Source organism: Mauremys mutica, chromosome 7, assembly GCF_020497125.1.
Source record: "Mauremys mutica isolate MM-2020 ecotype Southern chromosome 7, ASM2049712v1, whole genome shotgun sequence".
NCBI lineage: Eukaryota > Metazoa > Chordata > Testudines > Geoemydidae > Mauremys > Mauremys mutica.
The window spans coordinates 24,450,137-24,468,308 of NC_059078.1; the positions used below are offsets into that span (position 1 = coordinate 24,450,137).

Here is an 18,172-nt window from a genome sequence, read left to right on the forward strand (position 1 = left end):
CCCCTCTCCCTCCCTTCTTACCTTCCCAGCCGCAGCCGCCATAGTGACTGGAAACCTACCCGGTGTAGTAGCAGCAGCGCTGCCGGGGAGGGGAAGGGGGGGCTGGCACCCGGGAGAGGGAGGAGCCGCTCTGAACTGGGCCTGACCGAAGGATCAGCCAGCGACCGCCTCCCCTCTCCTGCGCAGGCGTCGATTTCGCTGGCACAGCAGTGCGCAGATGTGGAGCGCGCGCACCTGCGTGCTGCGTACAATGAAGCCTCGGCGGAACTTTGCTCCCCAGCCCTGACCCTGATGTCTCCTGTGGGCTCCGCTTCCGGGTTGGAGAGTGAGAAGCGAGGGGAAGCGGGACGGCGCGTGGAGGGTGGGGCGGAGAGAGAGGCTTTCCCGAGAGATTGGCGCACAGGAACGTTGTCCTCCGTGAAGAGCTGGTGGAGGGACGTTTCCCAGAGAAGAGGGGTGTTGCTCTGGGGCTGATGGTGAAGGAGTGAAAAAACCATCGCCCCAAGGCTGGAGAAGGTGGTTCCATTGAGGAAGGGTTAGAAGAAAGTAGGGCAGTCGGGACTCAGAGATGCTGCCCCTGAAAGTGAGTGTGGCTGAGCAGGGTCCCAGTGCCCTTGCTCCCCCCACACAGTTGCTAAAAAGTCACCCATTTCATGGGGCTGTATTTCATCTTAGTTTAAATAAAGCTCTAAGGCAGGACTGCACTTATAAACCTAAGTGTACTTTTCATGCACATAAAAAAATAGTTCCTCCTGTCACGACCTCCTGTGTTCCCTCTGTATCGTCTTGCCTTAGCCTCAATTTTTATGTTCTTACCACCATGATATGAAACCTACAGCACTTACTTGCTAAATGTTGTGCAATAAGTCTACATTTTGGAGTCTCTCAATGCAATCGGGGCTTCTAATTGCTACAGAATAAGGTGTGGAAAAGACATTGGCATGACTGAACTGAAGAGGAAAGGCCAGGAGAGGACAGAGATTGGTGAGTCATCAAATACGTGTGTAATGTTGTCACAGGTCATGGTGGTCACAGAAATCATGAATTTGAATTGTCCGTGAAATATTGGAAATTACTGTAAAAAACACATTTGATTAGGCCTCCCAAACGTTGTCGAAGGGGGAAGGGAGAATGTCACCTTTGCCTTTTCCAAGTGGCACATGTTCTGCAGGTGCACGTAATTGGCACTACCTGAGTACAGGAATACTTGCTAGCCTATCACTGATGTGAGTGTGTCCCATCACAGGGAGGAAGTTCTGATGATGAAAAGGAGAGAAGGGTGTCAGCAGAGAATTCCTGCCAAATAGCTTTTTTTCTTTGAATTTTTTATAAAGATCCTACTTAGGAAGGAAAGAGGGTTTGAGGAAGGAATCGAAGAGAAAAATCATTGGTGTTGTAGGCATTTGAGTTAATCAAGATGAAGAAATAGAGGAAAGATGTAAAGGAAGATGGCAGAATGGAATGGAGAATACACATGTAGTGGAGAAATTCCATTATCATATTTAAGTTCAATTTATATATTTATCATTTTACAGTAGTAGCTAATTAAAACATCCACTGCTATGGTATTCTCCAGATAGCAGCCTTTTTACTTAAAAAACAAACACATAAAAATAAATGAATAAAAATAAATGTTTTCAGTAAAGCAGAATTAGGGTATTTTATGAGGTGTTCTCAGAAAGTGTCCCTCTTTAGGTCCAGGGTAGAAACAGGTGGATGGGTATTTTACAAGGGATGTCCAATACCCATCAGAATGTGCAGTTGTAGATTGCTTGCCAGGAATAAAAATGACTGATTGGCTGGCACATGCTCAATTTAGGCAACCACCCCTTGCCACACGTGGCATAAAAGGCAGTAAGATTTGGCAGCCATATTAGGTATTGGCAAATGTGGCCATTTTAGTGGCCATCTTAGTTAAGGTCAGGAAGCCCATAGAATTTTATGGATGACAGCCATCATAGTTAAGGGCAATAAGGCCACACTGTATAACCATATTGGATGAGGGAAATGAAAAGGAGGGCACAATCACATTTCTCTTCCTAGGCAATTGGTATTTATTTGAGGCCGATGGAATGAAGTGGCAGTTGAGTCATGTCCACACCTGCCTAACCTCCTGGCCTAAATGTCTCAGGATATCAGGGAGTTTCTCAGGTCCTAAGGACTGCCTCAGAATCTCAGCATCTTTTGCTGCAGTGGCCCCCATGAATTCCAAATTAACTGTAATCATTCAGGGAAAAGATCTGGGTGTTATGAGCAACTCAGTGGGAAGATCTGATTATTGTACAGTGGTTATCAAAAAGGCAAACATTATTTGGATGTGTAATGAAGAGGTATTCACACTGGAAGTTGTGAGCATTTGTCTGGGAGTCATAACCACCCTGCCTTTCTCAAACTGCAAAATGGGAGGGGGCTCCGGCTTGATCCTAGCTAAATGGGTGGGGTGCTGCTGACATGCAGGTCCTGATATGGAAAATTGGCCTGCAGTATAGAAAAGGTTCAGAACTCCTGGTGTAAGAATGATGTAGAAACTAATATTATAGTGCCATTATATAAACCAGTAGTAAACACTCACCTGGAACAATAGTCAGCCAATGTCAAGTAAGACACAGCAGAAACAGGGGGGTCCAGAGATCAATTAAATTGAATAGCAGCATGGAAAGACTTCCTTATGGAAAGAGATGAAAATAATAGGATTTAAATTTAGAGAGGAGATGGATAAGGCCCCAATCTCTCATATACTTACATGTGTTTATTTTACATCAGTGAGGCCTGCTTACTGTATCTGAGAGTCTGCATCTTTTCTAGTGTGTTGCTTTCGAAGCAGTGGTAACTGGTGGGTTCTAAAGAGACAGATAGTGGGACAATGTTTTTCCATGAGGGGCCCCTAATTCTGGAACTCACTCCTCACCCTGGTTTATCAGGTCTTGTTTTTAGTTTCTTGGTTTTGGTGGTTTTTTAAATTTTGTTTTAATCTTCCACACATACTGCAAGTTCCATCTATATTTGCAAGTATTTGAGAGATCAGTTTGAAAAATGTGATGATTGTATGCAGGAGGTTGTTTTGGTAAGGTAATTTGGAAGTCTGTAGCAGAGCTGGGAATTGACAGAGATCTGCATCCTAGTCCAATACTTTTACAAGACCAACTTTCCTCAAACCCAAGCTATACACAGCCAAACTGTCACAAAAGAAAGCATTATTTCAGGGTAACAGGCAAATACATTTCCTGTGAACCGTATTACAGATAGTCTGCATGTTCAAACTGCAAGAATATTTTGTTCATAAAAATCTTCTGCTATCCACTAGAGGGTTGGAGGGAGATGTGGGCAATCGAAAATATTTAATATGTGTGGAAAGTATACTATCTTTATTGTAAAAAGTCTCCTTTTTGCTGCTATGATGTGGTGATTGGAAATGTAATCAATCTTTTCTTAAGTAGCAGATGTGCTTTCACAAAATTAATTAATGAAGGGGAAACAGCATTGTGACATTTTGGTCACCCCCTCTGTCATTTGTTGAAATGTTCCTGTTACAGTACTTAGTAGAGTAGCTAGTATTATCTGTATGCGTGGTAATTCAAGCCTCCAGAGTGTCTATGGGTGCAAATGAAGTAGTAGCAGAGCATATCAGTTCTGAATTGTGCAATGATCCAGTCTGAATCCCTGAAGAGCTTTTTGTCTGAGAGCTGTACAACACAGATGCATGGCCTACAAATATATTCTGGAGTAGGCTGTCACTTTCTTTACTGATGCATTGGAAATATATGATGAAAGAACATGTCCCCAGAATGCTAATCTTTGGTTGGTTGCAGTGACAGAGAAATATTTACTAATGGGTTATTTGCTGTTTTAATGGTTGGTGTTGACTGATCAAGGGCCAGATTGTACTTGGCATTTATGCGGATAAGTATGTGTTGGGGAAGTCAAGAAGCCTGTCACAAATGCAGTACATCAAAAGATTGGTCTACACTTAAAAGTTTCACCAGTACAGTTATTGGTTAGGAATGTAATTTTTACCAACATAATGATGCCAGTAAAAGCCCTAGTGTCTGTGGATGCAATTATACCTGTATAATAATGCCTTATACTGGTATGACTTAGGCTGTGGCTACACTTAGCACTTCAAAGCGCTGCCGCGGCAGCGCTTTGAAGCGCTGGTGTAGTCAAAGCACCAGCGCTGGGAGAGAGCTCTCCCAGCGCTGTCCGTACTCCCACACTGGCGCTTTGCAGCGCCACAATTTGCAGCGCTGGAGAGGGTGTGTTTTCATACCCTGCTGCAGCGCTGCAAATTTGTAAGTGTAGCCAAGCCCTTATTCTATTTCCTGAAACCCAACAAGTTATACTGGTATAACTGCATCCACACTAGAGGACTTTTCCCACTTTAAGTATATTCGCATAGTTAAATCAGCAAAACTTAGGTCCTTAGGGCATGTCTACATACCTTTGTTGTATCAATTTAACTATATCACTTTAGAAATTATATCTATTTACTGAAACAATGTATACTAATATAAACACCTTTATATTGATATAACTGAATCCACACTACAGATTGCATTCTATTTAATTATATTATAACTAATTATATTGGTTTCTAAACAGTAATATAAAGCCAGCATGACTGGTCTGAAAATCCTGTTAGCAATGAGGAAGAAGTGTTTGGCATTACTCTGCTGAGGAGAGTGGACTTTCACATGTTCATGCCTCACTGAAGTTGAGGCTTAAGGGCACATGGCCTGCCAGCATAGGACAAGAGAGTAGCTGCCACTGAGAAATAACCAGTGTAGGTTTGAATCCTAAAGTTGTATAGATCTGAGGAAGTCCCATCCCATCTGCTGTAAACGCAGGGCCGGCTTTAGGCCTATTCCACCAATTCTCCCGAATCGGGCCCCGCGCCTAAGAGAGCCCCGCGCGCAGTGAGAATCCCTTCCCTGGCTAGAGGCACCTTTTTAATATTTACTCACCTGGCGGCACTTTGGGTCTTCAGCGATGGGTCCTTCACTCTATCCGGGTCTTCGACAGTACTTCAGCTGCGGGTCCTTCGTTCACTCTAGCTCTTCGGCGACACTTCGGCAGCGGGTCCTTCATTGCCGCTGAACACCTGGAGCGAGTGAAGGACCCACCGCCGAAGTGCCGCCAAAGACTTAGAGCACCGCCCAGTGAATACAAGCCCCACATGTTTTTTTACATGTATTTTTTTTTAAGTCATCCCTGCCAGGACCCCATCGAAACTCTTTCAATTAGGGCCCGAACTTCCTAAAGCCAGCCCTACCTAGCTCTAAGTGCCCTACCCATAGGAACCCTAACGCTAGCACCAAGTGCCCTACCCTTAGGAACCCTAACACTAGGGTGGGGCACCCTACCCATAGGAACCCTAACCCTAGCTCCAGGTGCCCTACCCTGAGTAACCCTAAACCTAGGGCGGAAAGCCCTATCCATAGGAACCCTAACCCTAGCTCCAAGTTCCCTACCCTTAGAAACCCTAACCCTAGCTCCAACTGCCCTACCCTTAGAAACCCTAACCCTAGGGCGGGAAGCCCTACCCATAGGAACCCTAACCCTAGCTCTCAATGCCCTACCCTTAGGAACCCTAACCCTAAAGCAGGAAGCCCAACCCATAGGAACCCTAAGCCTAGCTGCAAGTGCCTTACCCTTAGGAACCCTAAACCTAGGGCAGTGAGCCCTACCCATAGGAACCCTAACCCTAGCTCCAAGTGACCTACCCTTACAAACCCTAACCCTAGTTCCAAGTGCCCTACTCTTAGGAACCCTAATCCTACGGTGGGAAGACTCACCCATAGGAACCCTAACCCTAGCTCCAAGTGCCCTACCCATAGGAACCCAAAACCTAGCTCCAAGTCACCGACCCATAGGAACCGTAACCCTAGCTACAAGTGCCCTACCCATAGGATCCCTAACCCTAGGTTGGGGCGCGCTACCCATAGGAACCCTAAACCTAGCTCCAAGTGCCCTACCCATAGAAACCCTAACCCTAGGGCATGAAGCTCTACCCATAGGAACCCTAACCCTAGTTCCATGTGCCCTACCCTTAGAAACCCTAACCCTAGGGCGGGAAGCACTACCAATAGGAACCCTAACCCTACTTCCATGTGCCCTACCCTTAGGAACCCTAACCCTAGGGCAGGGCACCGTACCTGTAGGAACCCCAACCCTAGGGCGAGAAGCCCTACCCAAAGAAACCCTGACCCTAGTTCCAAGTGTTGTATCCATAGGAACCCTAATCCTGGGGCGGAAAGCCCTACCCATAGGAACCCTAACTCTAGCTCCAAGTACCGTACGCATGGGAATCCTAACCCTAGCTCCAAGTGCCCTACCCTTAGGAATCCTAACCCTAGCTCCATGTTCCCTACCCAGAGGAACCCTAACCCTAGCTCCAAGTGCCCTACCCATAGGAACCCTAACCCTAGGGCGGGAAGTCCTACTCATAGGAACCCTAAACCTAACTCCCAGTGTCCTAACCTTAGTAACCCTGACACTAGGGCGGTAAGCCCTACCCTTAGGAACCCTAACCCTAGCTCCAAGTGCCCTACCCATAAGAACCCTAACCCTACGGCAGGAAGCCCTACCTATAGGAACCCTAACCATAGCTCCAAGTGCCTTACCCATAGGAACCCTAACCCTAGCTCCAAGTGCCGTACCCTTAGGAACTCTAACCCAAGGCGGGAAGCCCTATGCATAGGAACCCTAACCCTAGCTCCAAATGCCCTAGCCATAGGAACCCTAACCCTAGGGTGTCAAGCTCTACCCATGGGAACCCTAACCCTAGCTCTAAGTGCCCTACCCTAAGGCACGGCCAGCTTTAGGCCGATTCCACCACTTCACCCGAATCAGGCTCCGCGCCTAAGAGGGCCCTGCGCCCAGTGAGAATCCCTTCCCTGGCTAGAGGTGCCTTTTTAATTTTTACTCACCTGGCGGCGCTTTGGGTCTTCAGTGGCGGGTCCTTCGCTTACTCTGGGTCTTTGCTGACAATTCGGCAGCGGGTCCTTCGGTGTCTCTGAAGACCTGGAGCGAGTGAAGGACCCACCGCTGAAGTTCCGCCGAAGACTCATAACACTGCCCGGTGAATACAAGCCCCACGTATTTTTTTATATGTGTTTTTTTTTAAGTCATCCCTGCCAGTGCCCCGTCTAAACTGTTTGAATTGGGCCCCACACTTCCCATAGCCGGCCCTATGTACAGGACAACTAAGCAAAATGATAAAAACAGGGCATCTATTATGTGTGAAATGTGTGTAATGATATGTACAAGGGTAGTTAGAGGAAACTATTGTTGTATGTAGAAAAAATATTACATCTTGAAAAAATAAAGTAGCATATAAAAATATTAATATGTTTGTTGCTTTTTTTCATTCCTTTAAAGACACACTGTCAACCTGTTAAGGCCCCACACTCTCCTTTCCTTCATGGAAAGTAAAACCCACATAGTGCACCTGGAAAAGGATTTTTTAATAATATCCCCATTCACAAACCTTTGTTATCCTGAAATTATGGTTGAAAAAAATCTATCAGTTCAGGGAAGAAACATAAAACCCTGAGAAAACATAGTTTCTCAGAAAACAAATATTATCTTGAAAATACAAAAGACCCTCTAGTTGCTTGTGTGGCATTGATATGACCCAAAAAATACATCCTAAAGCAAAAAACAGCTAACATGGGGGTGTTTAGAACATACAAAGCTCAAAATATATGCAGAAATGGCTTTTAGTTACTTCCCCATTTAACAGATTACTCTGTGCTCCATTCCCAATCTAATGTGAACTCCGTGTAAACTGCCTGTGTAATCGAGAGCAAGAGCCAGGAATAGGACCCAGATCTTTTAAATCTGTCTAGTGGCTTAAGCATGAACAAACATCTCTCAAATAATCAAGCCCCTGCCATTTCAGGGCTCTCAAGCATTGGTGCACTGCAGTTCCTTCTGTTCTCTACCTGTGACACACGAGTTGAGTCCTCCCGAGGGCAGTAATACTTTGGTCTAACTCTGGTTGTTTGGGCTTGGTGCAGAGATGAGGGGGTGGTGTCTAGTGTCCTGATGAACAGGGATCTGGTAGTCTCTTATGGCCTTAAACTCTGTGACATGGCAGGAGCCCTGTCAATGAACAAGAAAGACGGGGAAGAGGCCACAGCAGGGGCCATGGCAGCCAACAAGACGGAGGAACAGGCACCACGACCCTTGTGAAGCCGGGGGTCGGATACCATTAAAGGGCCAAAGGTGGGATCAGGGCTGTTAAAGAGGGACCGGCAGGTCTCCCCTCCTCTGAGGCCACAGCGGGCAGGGCGACAGTGGTCAAAGTTCACGGCCTGACCCAGTGGCTGGACCCTCTCGCCTCATACAATGGGGAGAGCTTTGGAAACTCTCCTACTGTGGCGGGCGGCTTCTTTCCCTTTTACCTCCTCGCCCGCTTGGGGACGCTTCAAACTCTCCCGCTCTGTCCCCTCCTCCAACTAGTTTGCACGCTCCCGCCCCCGAAGAAGACGGAGCGCGCAGCGTGTCACGTGATTCTCCGTGTCCCCTGCCGCCCTCTCCCCGTTTGTTTGCGGGCTGGAGCCGGCTCGGCCGCGCCATGTCCGCGCGGGAGCAGAGCCAGAGCGGCGCCCTCAGCGCGGCCTCGCGGAGCCCGCGTGAGGCGGAGGAGGCGGCGCCGGGCCGGTGCCTGTCGCTGCTGCCCTGGGACCGTTTCTCGGCCTGGCTGCACTGCGTGTGCGTGGTGGGTTTCGACTTGGAGCTGGGCCAGGCCGTGGAGGTGAGCGACGCGGGCGGGAAGGCCCCCCCCTCTCTCCCCAGTCGGTGGAGCTGCCTGTGCGCCGCTCTCGGCGGGGTCGGGGCTGCGGTATCCCACCCTGGCTCCTCTGCCGCGCCGACCCCAGGCTCGCCCGGCCCTTGGCATTGAGGAGGGGAATGTTCCGGGCCGGGGGGCCGCTCGGCGCCTTCCGCCTGAGGCTCTCACTCTGCACGAAGGCGCCTCACCTGCCAGCCTGCGCCCTGCGTGACCCTGCAGGTCATTGTCACTGGCGGGGGCGTTTGGGCCGGTGCTCTGAGGTGTTTTTAATTCGGGCTTTTGACAGCACTTTGTGTAGAGTCAGTTTCACTATCGCTGTCCCGGAGCCGGGCACTTCCCCTATTATTTGTGTCACACAGCAACAGAGGAAATTAAAAAAAAAAAAAAAGGAGCGAGAGAGAGATTTGATTGCATGAAATCAAAATACTTGACTCAGCGGTAAGGGCAATGTATTGAACTACTTTAGACTCATAGTCTTAAAACAACTAGATTTTAAATTGACGGGGTTCCTCTACATTTGAAAATAAAAAGCAGGCAAACACCAAGAAAAGTAATAGAATTAATTAACTTCAAATAACTGTTTAGCCTACGCCCATCACTCCTCAGTGCATTTTTCTGAGCTATTGTCATCTTGATCCAAAATGAATGTGTTTTTCCCATTTCTCTAATAGTGTCATTTTCATAGTATCTAGGTATTAAATAAAGGTTTAAAAAATGTACTGTAGCAGTCTGAGTGTAGACCATGTTCTCAGTCTCCTCCAGATCACTAGTAAGTATATACGCTTAAATTTCTGAAACCCGGACATTGCAGTTGTTAACAAAGTTGAAACAGACTTAATGGTATTTCTTTGGTATAGCCAAGAGAAATGTAAATAGAATAAATAGTGATAAGTAAATTGAAGTTAAAAATTTGATTCGGTTAATGTTATAATGTATTACTAACAACAAAGATAAATTAATTTGTTTGCAACATGACTTAAGTAAACACTGTCCATTTAGCTTTTCTCAGTATTGAAGAGAGCTCACAGTGGCCCATTTTTAGCAAACGCTTATGCACATGCTTAGCTTTTGCCACACAAGCAATCCCATACATTTCTGTGGGAATCTCTTTTTAAAATTAAGTATCTGCAGGCTTAGGGTCTAAGACTTTTGTATCAGTTAAACTGTCTTTAATCAGCAACAAGATTTTCACCTTGAGTAACAAAGTACAGGTAACTTTCTCAACCCTATGAGATACCAAAAGGTATGAAAGTTACAAAGTGAACATTTTTTTTTCTCTAAACTGGAACTAATGAACCACACACCTGGTCTTCTTTCTTGAAACTCTTTCAAAGGGAAGAGGGAGCAATACAGTACCTTGCATATATAGAAAATGTCAAGTCTGCAAAGTACTCAGTAAGGCTGTCTTTTTTATTTATATATATATATATATAATATATATATATATATATATATATATATATATATATATATATATATATATATTCTTTTCAAATAGCCTGTAAAATTTGGTTGTGTCCAATGCCCACTATTTTCAAATCACTTTGCATTGTCTTTATTTATGAATTGTGGGGTTTTATTAGCGCTGGTTTGCTGAAACTCTGGTATTCATGGTTAAGGTATTTGAATGCCATTATAGCAAATTAGATTCTATCCCTGCCTCTGCCACACTTCCTATGTGATATAAGGCAATTAATGTAAACCAAAACTTTCCACAATGATCTATAGTGGTTACAGACCCTTTTGCCCCTGTCATCTCCGGCCTCTCCCCGCCACTGCTGCTATTCCCCTGTCCTCAGCCCCTTTCTGTGCTTCTGCCTGTGTCCCCTGTTCTTGTCTTTGTCTCCCCCCCTTCCCTCCCAGTTCTTTGGGTATCCCTGTCTCCTATTTTTACCCTGTCCTCCCCTCGGTTCTGTTCCCCTCTGATCCTGCCCCTTTGTCCCCTCATTGCATTCCTCCCGCCCATTTCTCACCCCTCTGCCTTCAAATCAGGCAGTTTCCTCCTCCTCCTTGTTGCCTGGGCACCAACAATGGGAGCATTGGGAACATTTGTTCCCAGTTCTGGTACTTGGCACTACACCAGTCACCAGAAGGGTCAAATGCAGGGAAAGTGTTGCCTTCATCCCTGCAGTCCTGGAATGGAGCATGCTTAGTTCCTCTGTTGCAGGGTTCGGCAACCTTTCAGAGGTGGCTTGCCGAGTCTTCATTTATTCATTCTGATTTAAGGTTTTGCGTGCCAGTAATACATTTTAACGTTTTTAGAAGGTCTCTTTCTATAAGTCTATAATATATAACTAAACTATTGTTGTATATAAAGTAAATAAGGTTTTTAAAATATTTAAGAAGCTTCATTTAAAATTAAATTAAAATGCAAAGTTCCCTGGATCGGTGGCCAGGACCCAGGCAGTGTGAGTGCCACTGAAAATCAGCTCACGTGCCGCAGGTTGCCTACCCTTGCTCTGTTGGGTTAGTGCATGCACAGTCCAGTTAACATCTGTTAGGTGTGAAGTACTGGAGCATACTCAGTATTGATGGAATCTTCAGAGAATTAAGCTGCCTAATTCCAGCAAGTCTCTACTGAGCATATGCAAATGGAGATTTTTTCAGAGGATTATAATGTGGACAAATTTTGCCTGACTTTCATGGTGGCCCCAAAAGGCACATCCTTGACAGCTTGGTGACCCCCCACCTCCTGACAAACTTCAAGTATTTCTTCTAAAGCATGGAGACACCAAAGTTTCTCAACATAATAGTGGTAAAAAAATTAATATGGGGAAAACAACATATATTTCCCATGTCTCATTCTGAGAAATATCTGAATTGTTTTAGCTGAACACTCCCCCTCCCTTTTCCCCTTCCCCTCTGCCCCTCCCCCCCAAACAAACAAAAAACAGTCTGAGGTAGGCACCAAGTATGGAGAATTTCCAACCAACCAGTTTGGTAAAGGTATAGGCAACTGGCCCCCCACCTCCTTCCAAAAAAAAAAACAACAACAAAAAAACCCCAAACAATCTTATAACAGAAAGTTTCAGGCAGCCTTAATTAGAGATGTTGCTACTTGTGCTGCCTATAATCAGATGTAAACTGATCTAAATAAGAGTGTGTCTGTATTAAGTGTTGCACCAGTTTAACTAAATTGATATTTTAAATAATACGGTAGTTTAAACTTGTGCATTTTCTATATAGATAAGGCCTACATTTCTGTGCTGCTAACATCCATGCTACTTCTGTCTGTGATGTGCTCTGTTTGAGATCTGAAAAGGATGAGGCCCATTTAATAATAGAAAGGGAGACTAATGAAAACCCAGGCTACTTCTGCTACAGGTAGTGTTGGTGACTTGGTATATGGCAGTTTTCCTTCTGAGTTTTTATTGAATCAGTGCTCCAGCCTGTTATCGGGGATTGGTATGCTGCTGGAGATCTTGCACTTCTCATGAGAGAAATGAGGTGCTGTCTACCCGTGATTAATAAAATTTGGCACTTTTTGCATTGGTAGAATTAAATTCCTGTATCCTGGACATATTGCGGTGTTGGTAATTACATTAATCCTACTTATATTTCCCCTGCATTTTCAGCTGGAGACCGTATAAACTTCCTATTCTAAACTATTGGAGTGCTAAAATTTAATAAAAAAACAAACTGGATTTCAGTGGGGCACTAAGTTATTCTCTTGTGTGTGTGAAAGAGAAGATCGTGTGTGTGTGTTTGTCAGATTTTTAGTAACAGGACTTAAGTTGTTAAAGATGGAGTTTGTAGCAGCAATTATATTAAGGTTGCTTACTACTCCCATTATATAGCCACTGTTTCCAACTGAATTGAGCTCTTCGGAAAGGTTAATTGCTTGGGTTGAACTTTTTCATACTTAGTCTTTAGAGCGTTCTGTTGAAATATTTGGAAAAAAATTTAGCAAAACAAGTTTAGCTGTTTCTGAAAACAAAGTTAGGGAAAAATGGATTTGTTTGCCAAAGTTAAGTTGTTTTGTAGTTTTATCTGAAACAGTACTGTTCCAAACCATGTGGTGCTAGGAATTTGAAATTTGGCAGGGGGCTGATCTTAAGGTTGGAGAGGCGTCTTCTGATGTCACTGGAAATCCATTAGGATTTTGTCACTTTACAAGCTTCAGAAATTTGCCATCTGTATACATGCAGTAGAACTTGTTCAGCACTTGTCACTTTATTTATTGATGCATCCATCTGAGTTGTGCATCCTCCAAGCTCACTGAGCCTCCTGCATCATTCTGAAATGACCACAGAGCCCAAAAACTCTTTAGGGATATGACAAAATGGTGGCAGCAGCTGTTGCTGCTCTCCCTCATCAAAATATCCTTTGGCCTAGAGGAGGGTACGCTGGGCTGGGAGTCAAGAGATCAAGAATTAATGTTTTCACCGTTATCACTGACTAGTATTAATTATATGACGTTTATAACCCTTATTATTAAGCCTGGTCTCATACTGCCATCCTAGGATGGAGGCAAGCTTCCCTTGTGGAAAAATTAGTACATAATTATGTACTTAAAGACTGTAAAATTAAAGTTGCAGGGTTGACCTTGATTATGATACTTCCAGATTTTTAAGAGCTAGTCTCATAGTTTCATAGAATTTAAGGCCAGAAGGAACCATCCTATCATTTAGTCTGACCTCCAGTATATCACAGGCAATTAAATTTCACCCAGATACCCTAAAAGCAAAGGCTTTAGTTGGACCAAAGCACTTCAGTCCTCAAGGCCTGGTCTACACTAAGGGGGGGGGGTCGAACTAGGGTACGCAAGTTCAGCTACGCGAATAGCGTAGCTGAACTCGAAGTACCCTAGTTCGACTGACTTACCCGTCCAGACGCGGTGGGGTCGAACACCGCGGCTCCAAGGTCGACTCCGCCGTTCGCGGTGGTGGAGTTCCGGAGTCGACCGGAGCGCGCGGGGAGTTCGAACTATCGCGTCTTGATTAGACGCGATAGTTCGAACTCCGAGAAGTCGAACTCACCGCGTCGACCCGCACGGTGAGTATGGACCTGCCCCAGGAGACTAAACTGTGTCCAATGGGCAGAGAATAGGAAAGACTAAGGTGCTACCAGTGTCTGAGGCCCCTACAGTAGCAAGAATTGATTAGGTGAGATACTAAGTATATGTTCCCAGTATATGAACCATGTGTCATGCTACAGAGGAAGGCAAAAAAAAGTGAGATCCCTGCCAATCTGACCTGGGGAAGAACTCTTTCCTGACCCCGTATTTGACTATCTGTATGACCTGGAGCATGTGAGCAAGACTTGCTAGCCAGACAAGTATAAAGAGGATTCTTGGAACCACCTCAAAGTGCTGATTTATAATGCTTCAGAGGAAGGTAAAACCCACCCCCAGAATACATACAGGAATGGCTGTATATGGGGGGCGGATTCTTTCCTGACCACTATAGGTGACTGGCTGAAGCCTCGAAGAATGAAATGTGATTACAGTAATTATCTTAATGCAGACCTGTAAATGTAATGAGCATGATGAGGGCTGTGCAAGCAATTATGTTCTCTAGATGATCCAGGAAGGAAAGGGAAGTCTTTGCAATCTTCATTTTTTTAAAGCAGTTTTTGTATATACTTCTAATTACCTCAAGATAAATCTTCAGTGTACTGGTCTGTCTAAATATAAAATATTTTGCCTTCTTGCTGCTGTAACATTTGACTCATCTCTGTAAATACAATTTGAGTTTTAAGTTAAAGGGCAAAATCTTGATCTCCATTAAAGTTATGGGAGTCTTTCCATTGACTTGAGTGGGGCCATGATTCCACCCTAAGTGTTTTAAACTTTGGAACATACCTGCCCTATTTATCCAGGTGGCTTTCAGAAAAACAATAGACAGGATGTCAAATTGGTGAAAGGACATATGAGGAGTAGGCTGTGCGTTTATTTCAAAAGCCAAGTCTGTACTTTGTCTCTCTTCAGTTGCTTCATGCACACAGTTTTGTTTTTTATCACCTCAAGTGGCTGCAGTGACAATTGTGTTAACTTTATCTAGTTAAGGGATGATGTAGCCTGGAGCAAACACTGATTCTCAACAAACATACTCTTAACTAGTTACCATCCTTATTCAGTCAATTTCTACCTTTTTTTTTCCCAGATGTGGGGAGAGACAGTAAGCTTACATTTTTTTGCACCAGTAAGGTTTTTACAGTGACTCGTTGAGAAGACAAGTTATGATATAACTAGCAGCTGTGATAATGAAGACTATCTGAGTAGGAAAGAGCACTGATTTTGAGGAGTGTGAAAGTCAAACTCTAACAGATGGAAAAAGGATAGTGTTGTGAAATGTGATTTCACTGCCATATACTGAAACTAGGATAGACATGGACAAGTCAGTGAGTACTGCATCATAGCAACTATTTAAAAGATGATCTTATTACAGTCTAAAGTTATCCATTCTGTTGTCAAACAAAATAACTTTTTTTTTTTGTAGGTAATATATCCTCAGCATTCAAAACTTACAGATAAAGAGGTAAGTAAGAGCTATTACATATACAGTACAGTACATAGTATGCAACTTTAAAATTGTGTGTTTCAGGAAATAAAACTGCTCCGTTATTTTTTTTCCATTCCAGAAAACCAGTATTTGCTATTTGTCTTTTCCAGATTCCAATTCAGGTAAATGCTTCCTTTACTTTGTCATCTGAAATCGGTGTGTGTTCTATTTCCAGATCAAACTATACTAAGATAGAGTTAAGTTTGACCGTACTTATCAGTAATTTAGGGTAAACCTGCATTACAAGGAATGTTGTGATTATCCACCCCCATCCCCACCCCCAAGCATTACAAACCCAGGAAATTCACAGTTTACCTTAATTTAAAATAGGGCTGTCAAGCGATTAAAAAAATTAATCACACGATTAATCGCGCTGTTAAACAACAATAGAATACAATTTATTTAAATATTTTTGGATGTTTTCTACATTTTCAAATATATTGATTTCAATTACAACACAGAACACAAAGTGTACAGTGCTCACTTTGTTTATTTTTTATTACAAGTATTTTCCCTGTATAAAAACAAAAGAAATAGTATTTTTCAATTTACCTAATACAAGTACTCTAGTGCAGTCCCTTTATCATGGAAGCAGCAAAGAGTCCTGTGGCACCTTATAGACTAACAGACATATTGGAGCATAAGCTTTTGTGGGTGAATACCCACTTCGTCAGATGCATTTATTCACCCACGAAAGCTCATGCTCTAATACGTCTGTTAGTCTATAAGGTGCCAGAGGACTCTTAGTCTGGATCTGTAAAAGCAGCAAACACGGCTACTCCCCTGATACTTTATCATGAAAGTTGAACTTACAAATGTAGAATTATGTACAATGTAAAATTTTAGATCCTGCAAGTCCACTCAGTCCTACTTCTTGTTCAGCCAATTGCTCAGACAAACAAGTTTGTTTACATTTGAAGAAGATAATGCTGCCTGCTTCTTGGTTACAATCTAACCTGAAAGTGAGAACAGGCATTCTTATGGCACTTTTGTAGCTGGTGTCACAAGATATTTACGTGCCAGATGCGCTAAAGATTCATATGTCCCTTCATGCTTCAACCATCATTCCAAGGGACATGCGTCCATGCTGATGACAGGTTCTGCTCGATAACAATTCAAAGCAGTGTGGCCTGACACATGTTCATTTTCATTATCTGAGTCAGGTGCTACCAGCAGAAGGTTGATTTTCTTTTTTGATGGTTCGGGTTCTGTAGTTTCCGGATCAGAGTGTTGCTCTTTTAAGACTTCTGAAAGCATGCTCCAAGCCTCGTCCCTCTCAGATTTTGGAAGGCACTTCAGATTCTTAAACCTTGGGTCAAGTGCTGTAGCTATCTTTAGAAATCTCACATTGGTACTTTCTTTGCATTTTGTCATATCTTCAGTGAACAACTTAAAATGAACAACCTGTGTTTGGTCATCATCCGAGACTGCTATAACAAGAAATATGTGGCAGAATGCAGGTAAAATAGAACAAGGGAGATAAAATTCTCCTCCAAGGAGTTCGGTCACAAATTTAATTAACACATTTTTTTAATAAGCATATCAATATGGAAGCATGTCCTCTGGAATGGTGGTCGAAGCATGAAGGGGCCTACAAATGTCTAGCATATCTGGCATGTAAATACCTTGTAGTGCCAGCTACAAAAGTGCCATGCAAATGCCTGTTCTCCCTTTCTGGTGACATTGTAAATAAGACATGGGCAGCATTATCTCCTGTAAATGTAAACAAACTTATTTGTCTTAGCAATTGTCTGAAGAAGAAGTAGGACTGAGTGGACTTTTGTAGGTTTTGAAGTTTTACATTGTTTTGTGTTTGAGTGAAGTTATGTAACAAAAAAAAAATCTACATTTGTAAGTTGCACTTTCATGACAGATTGCACTACAGTACTTGTATGAGGTGAATTGAAAAATACTATTTCTTTTATCATTTTTTACAGTGGAAATATTTGTAATAAACAAGATACTTTGATTTCAATTACAACACAGAATAATATATGAAATTGTAGAAAAACATCCAAAAATATTTAATAAATTTCAATTGGTATTCTGTTGTTTAACAGTGCAATTAAAACTGCGATTTGTTTTTTTAATCGCAATTAATTTTTTTAGTTAATCGCATAAGTTAACTGCGATTAATTGACAGCCCTAATTTAAAATATTAAAATCTAGTTATTTGTACTGTGCTAATCTGTAGGAACCCCAGTTTATTATGTGTAAGTGAATTATTAGGAATGTTAGCTTGTCAAAAGTGTGCTTTTCTTTCCACCTGATGGTCTCAAAGCATTTTATAAACAGTGACTAAACCTCCCAATATAACTATGAAATGGGTGGGTTATACAGATGGGGAGACGGAGGCTCCGAGGTTAAATATTTAAGGTTAGTAGGAGGTGGGAATATTGGATGGAAAGAATTAAATGCTTCTAACTTGTTAAAAGTCTGTATTTCATTGTTATAAAAGCATGTCTAGAAGTAGAATGCTAGGCTCTCTGTCTTCTGTTTCTGTAATTCTTTCCTCTATTACTGTGTGTGGTCCTGCTTGCTGAACTCTTCTTTCACTTATCCTCTCCCTTCTCAACTTCCAAAGGGAGTTGAAGACTTGTGATTAGCAACTTGGGCCCCCTGCAAAGTTCGGATTCTGTAATTTTTAAGAGGAAGGATGTGGGAAAACAGGTTTGCTGTTAATATGCTCTGCCAAAAGTTTTTAGCTGTTACGTAACTTTTACAATTTGGTTACCCTTATTTTTGCCTATTGTCTTGTGACTAAAAGTGAGATAATATATTTTCTTTGTTCTTATACCTGTGGTAGAGGAGCAATTCCTTCCTGAGTCCTGCATATAATTGGTTTACATTCCGAATCATGAAATATATTACCCTC

At 43.2% G+C, this 18,172-nt stretch overlaps 2 protein-coding genes across 13 annotated transcripts in view; one reads left to right on the top strand and one right to left on the bottom strand.

The window, feature by feature from the left end:
* Window positions 1-191, bottom strand: part of LOC123374232 (sarcolemma associated protein) — a 165,018-nt gene extending 164,827 nt beyond the window's left edge. For 4 of the 8 annotated variants that reach the window (XM_045023951.1, XM_045023947.1, XM_045023950.1 and 1 more), the window contains exon 1: window positions 22-187. The gene's annotated coding sequence lies outside the window, so the exon portion shown is untranslated. Of the gene's footprint in view, window positions 1-21 lie in introns of all 8 variants that reach the window. The other 4 variants (XM_045023952.1, XM_045023949.1, XM_045023945.1 and 1 more) reach the window with 3 other exon arrangements.
* A 101-nt stretch (window positions 192-292) lies between these two features.
* DENND6A (DENN domain containing 6A) overlaps window positions 293-18,172 on the top strand; it is a 59,511-nt gene continuing 41,631 nt past the window's right edge. For 2 of the 5 annotated variants that reach the window (XM_045024859.1, XM_045024858.1), the window contains exons 1-3: window positions 8,555-8,758; window positions 15,235-15,273; window positions 15,377-15,419. In XM_045024859.1, coding sequence (XP_044880794.1) covers window positions 8,579-8,758; window positions 15,235-15,273; window positions 15,377-15,419 — 262 coding nt within the window. In that variant the 5' untranslated portion in view covers window positions 8,555-8,578. Of the gene's footprint in view, window positions 584-916; window positions 985-8,554; window positions 8,759-14,898; window positions 15,137-15,234; window positions 15,274-15,376; window positions 15,420-18,172 lie in introns of those variants that run through there. The other 3 variants (XM_045024861.1, XM_045024860.1, XM_045024862.1) reach the window with 3 other exon arrangements.